Raw genomic sequence first — 4,863 nt, 5'->3', positions numbered from 1 at the left:
ACAGCCTCTCACAGAAAATGTATGGAAATGTTGCATAAAATAGACCCAAAGTGGTCGGACCCTTCCTCGGACCCTGCGCAAGCGGGAGCTACATGCACCGGGCTGCACCTTTTTTTTATTCAGCTATGATTCATCATCACAGTTACTGGCATGATTGAGCTCCTATTACTCCAGTGTTGGAAGGTGCTTGTCGCACCTCCTCTGAAATAACATATCAACCTTTGATGTACATGAAGTAGATTGGAATAGACATGTGTAACACAAATAATTCAATAAATCTGCAAATGTTTATATCCTGACCCCTAACCTGGCCAACTTTACCTTATTCAGTGTGACAACTGTATGCATTCAGCTAAATATAGATCTTTTGTCACAATTCTTGGCCTGATTGAGCTATTACCCCTTTGTAATTTGTCACGCCATACTGTTCTTATATTAGTTATATTATAATAACAATTAAGTTATGTTGTCAAATTTCATATGATCACATAAGAAAACTTATCAAGTGTCCAGTTGCTTGGAAGCTACTGTACTTAATTGTACCTCCTCTGAAATAACATATCAACCTCTGATGTACATGGAATAGATTAGGAATAGGCATATGCAATATAAAATATTTAGTAAATGCTTATATCCTGACCCCTAAACTTCACCTTATTCAGTGTGATGCCTGATCTAACTTTATTCATATAGCAGTGTCCAATCTTAAGCCCCAGTGGCCTACATTGACCATCCTCCAACCTACACACAATCCTCCCTGCCCCTCCTGTCATATCGTCCCATCCCAACTCCTGAATCATGGTACATGGTAAGTGTCTTACCCATTCTCGCATACACGACTATACAGGAGCACAGAACCATTGGTCCTCTTCATTTGCAATGCTTGCAAGCAAAAAACAATAGGCACTAAGCTTCAGTTTGTCTTTCCTTTTTCTGGACCAACAGATTTGGAACTAATAGACGATTATTAGAATATACAAGCAACTTACCGCACCTCTTTCTGAATAGCAATATGTTTGTGACTTTGCAGGAACAGGAATTGAATTGTTTGCAGCCCTTCGCTTCTGGTCGGTTTCTGTCAAGACCAACTTGACTCAGAAGAAAGAGAGAGGATAACACGATTTTGTACTAATTCAGAAGATAACAAAGCCGAGTTGATCTATAGAGTAGATTCAAATTTCAAAGTTTTGTTCAACTAAACCATCATCAGTAGAGCATCACTTCATCACATCTTATTTTGCTTTGACCTAATAACAGCATGGTCTGAATTAGTATATCACGGAAGCTGGACATCAGCGAGCCAATGGCCATTCTGCTTATGATGTGATACTTTTTTGATGAAAGCAAAGAAAATAATCCACAAGTTACACAACAGCTATAATACTCGTAAGTCTCTAGCACTCACGAAAGTTCCAATGGTACATTTATGTTTAAGAGATGAATTAATTACAGAGGGTACATTATTATGAATAAAGCATAATTTAACGTGAGCACTTGAGCTAGGATAAACATTGATAATGTGGCGAAAGCGAAATCCGCAACTCCCTTCAGACTGTATGTATGTAACAACTACAACAAACACAGTAACCGCTAGCATGAAAAATTCTGGATTGCAAAAATGAATAATACTAACACAAAAGGGACTAAGGAATATGAATAGCGTTTTTCTGCTCAGGTCCCATGCTTAATAAACATATAAAAGACGCATCCTTTCAATCCAAAATTTCCTTATATTCCTTTCAAGCAAGAGAGCTACCTTTAGAACTACTCAGTATCAGAAGGTACATTTCGAGCCGAACCAGATTGGTGGTGCACGAGAGGCTCCATCCCAGGTTTCAACTCTTTGTTGCAGAAGTCATCATACTCTGCCTTATCCCCTGCCTTCTTCTTCACCTCCAACACCAAGAGGCTTGGTGTAAGCTCAAATATCTCAGCCCCAATCGTCAATGGCCCCTTCTCCCCTTCCCTGGTGCCTTCTATGCTTACGCGCCAGTCCTTGCGGCGAATGGAGAAGCTCTTCATCTTGGCAATCTCCTCCAATTTTGTAACAATGGTTTCCATGGGTTGTGCCGAGATGAATCTCACTTCGCTCCCTCGCTCCTCGAACAGCCCTGATAGATCAAATCCCTTGGAGAAGGATATGATATCGAAAGCGTTGAGGCTTGCTGGCCGTGTGAGACGCCCGGCAGGCCGTTGCCGCTCCTCGCACGACAGCGTGGCAGGGCAGGATGCGACAGAGGAATCCGACTCCCACCCTGAGTCATCATCCTCTTGCTGCGGTGGTGGCGGCAGCGGCGGCGGAAGTGGAGGAGGAGGAGGAGGCTCCGTAGGTTCGACCAGCCCCAGCTCCTCACTCTCACTGTCCCCTAAGCTGTGCAGCTGATCGTCTTCAACATAGAACCTGACGGGCCGAAATCCCTTCTGAAACCACCTGCTCTGCATGACTTCCGCCATGGTGATCCTTGTCTCCGGGTTGGTGTCAAGAAGCCGATTCAATAGGCTGGTGAGATCTCTGGAGAACCATCTCGGACACCGGAACTCCCCTCTGTAAATCTTGCGGTACATGGCCATGAGGTTCTGGTCATGGAAAGGGAGGTAGCCGGCCATGAGGACGAAGAGGATGACGCCGCAGGACCATATGTCAGCCTTGGCGCCGTCGTATCCGCGGCGCGCGAGCATCTCCGGCGCGACGTAGGAGGGGGTGCCGCAGAAGGTGTGGAGGAGGCCGTCGGGGTGGAACTGGTCGGCGACGGCGGAGAGGCCGAAGTCGGAGACCTTGAGGTCCCCGCGCTCGTCGACGAGGAGGTTCTCGGGCTTGAGGTCGCGGTGGAAGACGCCGCGCGCGTGGCAGAAGCCGACGGCGGAGATGAGCTGCTGGAAGTAGCGGCGCGCGGTGTCCTCCTTGAGGCGGCCCTTGGCGACGCGCGCGAAGAGCTCGCCGCCGCGGACGAACTCCATGACGAAGTAGATCTTGGACTTGGTGGCCATGACCTCGAAGAGGCGCACGATGTTGGGGTGGCGGACGCGGCGGAGGATGGTGATCTCGCGCTTGATGTGCGGGACGAGGCCCGCCCGCAGCGCCTTCTCCTTGTCGAGCACCTTGATGGCGACCGTCTCGCCCGTGTCGGCGTGGCGGGCGTGGTAGACCTTGGCGAAGGTGCCGTGGCCGAGGACGCGGCCCAGCTCGTAGCGGCCGAGCAGGAGCCCGCCGCGCTTGCCGTTGCCTATGGTGCCGGTGCCGCTGGCGGCGGGCCGGCCCGCGGCGGCGGCCGGCCGGCGGGGCTGCGGCGACGGGTCCCGCGACGACGGCGGGGTGGCCGCCATGGGGACGGGCGGAGGCGCGGGGAGGGAGGCGGGTTGAGCGGGGGTGGGAGGAACGGAACGGGAACAGGTTGGCTTGGCTTTGGCTTTGGCTTAGTTTTCCTGTTGTTTCGCTCTATTTGATGCTGGCTTGGTTGCGGTTGGGGTTGGGTCTGTCTGGCAGGCTCCGGAGGGCTTTCCTACCTTTTTGTTCCCTTTCTCTTCTGGTTTTTAAATGGTTTCTGCCGTGTGTTTACAGCTCAATGCCAACTTTTTTTTCTAGAGAGGCAACAGCTCCATGCCAGTGTGTTCCCTCTCAATTCCTTCCCTTTCAGACTCGGAGTGTGATGAAATTTCTCGAATTTTCTAGGGTTCTGCTGGTTTTGGTGGGGAAAACACAATTGGGTGACATAAATTCAAGTCATGTTCAAATACAACCTATTTTTAGACAAAAATGTGGTGGTGTGGCTCGAATATGTAACTCTAAAAATGAGAAAAGATCAGTCTTCTTACCGAGCTAGCAATCGAAGATGCTAAAATTTCAATGATTCTAGCGGTGGCAAAATTTCACAGGAATCGAAACTAACAATCTTGGCACGTCGAGCTTGAGAAATATTTTTGTCTTGGGAAAAAATAAAAAGCAGAAGGCTCCCCAGAAAATGCATCCCCCCCGCCATACGCCAACTCCATGGAACAGGATGAAACAAAAATATGATTGTGTTAATTGTTCAAAATCTATACAAATATATGATTAACTTAAAATTATACATTATTGAGTATCAAACATACATGTGCCTCGTGCAGCTGCCTCCTCCCCAAAGAAAAGCCAAGAGTTTCTCTATCTTCTGCAGGCGTGGCCATCGGTCCGTCTCGTCTCCAGTGGCCTTAGGGCCATGGCGACGCGGAGAATCCGACCCTTGACAGCGGGAGGGACTCTGTTTTTATATGTTCCTTTGACTTTTCTTAGGGTTTGCATCCTGCTCAGGAAGACAAGACTGCGGCAGCTCTCTGAAGATGGAATAAGGTTCTCCCCACCAAGCCCCCATCTCAGTGTTGCGTCTAGCATTGTTGATGGGCGTGTGGGGGCATTTCGCCGGCGGATCTATCCTTGGTGGATTTGCTCGGATCTGGTTGTAGTTTGTCTAGGTTTGTGTGTCTTTAAGTTGGATCCTTTCGATAGATGCTACGGTTGATCGGCAGCGGTTATTGTTCTGTTCCGCTGGTCCTATGGGGCCTTAGCGCACGACTTCCCGACTGTCTAGTGCAATAAATTTGGCACGCCTTCGGCTCGCTTCAGTGCTTGTAGTCATCGCTAAGTGATCTAGATATGTGGATGTAATTTTATTATTCATGTTGTTCATTGTGCTATCATGATTGAAGATGAATAGATGGAAGTTTTCTTGCAAAAAAAAAGTATCGAACATATGTGAATTTAGTCATGTGTTGCCACAATTCTAGTCATTACAATTTTTAATCAAGGTTTGTCCTCCTCAAATAATCTTTTCCAATAAGTTGTGAACCAAAAAAGGTTTTACGTCCCATTTTATAGATAAAACATCATAC

At 47.9% G+C, this 4,863-nt stretch overlaps 1 protein-coding gene across 3 annotated transcripts; it reads right to left on the bottom strand.

The window, feature by feature from the left end:
- Window positions 1-664: 664 nt before the first annotated feature.
- On the bottom strand, window positions 665-3,480 carry LOC123140015 (CBL-interacting protein kinase 19). Of its 3 annotated transcripts, none has more exons than XR_006469745.1 (3): window positions 1,757-3,480; window positions 990-1,075; window positions 665-882 (listed from the first exon to the last, which is right to left on the bottom strand). XR_006469745.1 is itself a non-coding variant. In XM_044559748.1 (2 exons), the coding sequence occupies exon 1, from the start codon at window positions 3,322-3,324 to the stop codon at window positions 1,765-1,767; it is 1,560 nt and encodes a 519-aa protein (XP_044415683.1). In that variant the 5' UTR covers window positions 3,325-3,479; the 3' UTR covers window positions 665-1,075; window positions 1,757-1,764. The 3 variants fall into 3 exon arrangements, 1 of the variants encoding a protein (XP_044415683.1); XR_006469746.1 differs by having other exon boundaries at window positions 995-1,075; XM_044559748.1 differs by having other exon boundaries at window positions 665-1,075; window positions 1,757-3,479.
- Window positions 3,481-4,863: the final 1,383 nt, after the last annotated feature.

This window comes from Triticum aestivum, chromosome 1B, assembly GCF_018294505.1.
Source record: "Triticum aestivum cultivar Chinese Spring chromosome 1B, IWGSC CS RefSeq v2.1, whole genome shotgun sequence".
Lineage (NCBI taxonomy): Eukaryota > Viridiplantae > Streptophyta > Magnoliopsida > Poales > Poaceae > Triticum > Triticum aestivum.
The sequence above is the reverse complement of the archived record's forward strand: the minus strand, read 5'-3'. Positions and strand labels throughout refer to the sequence as shown.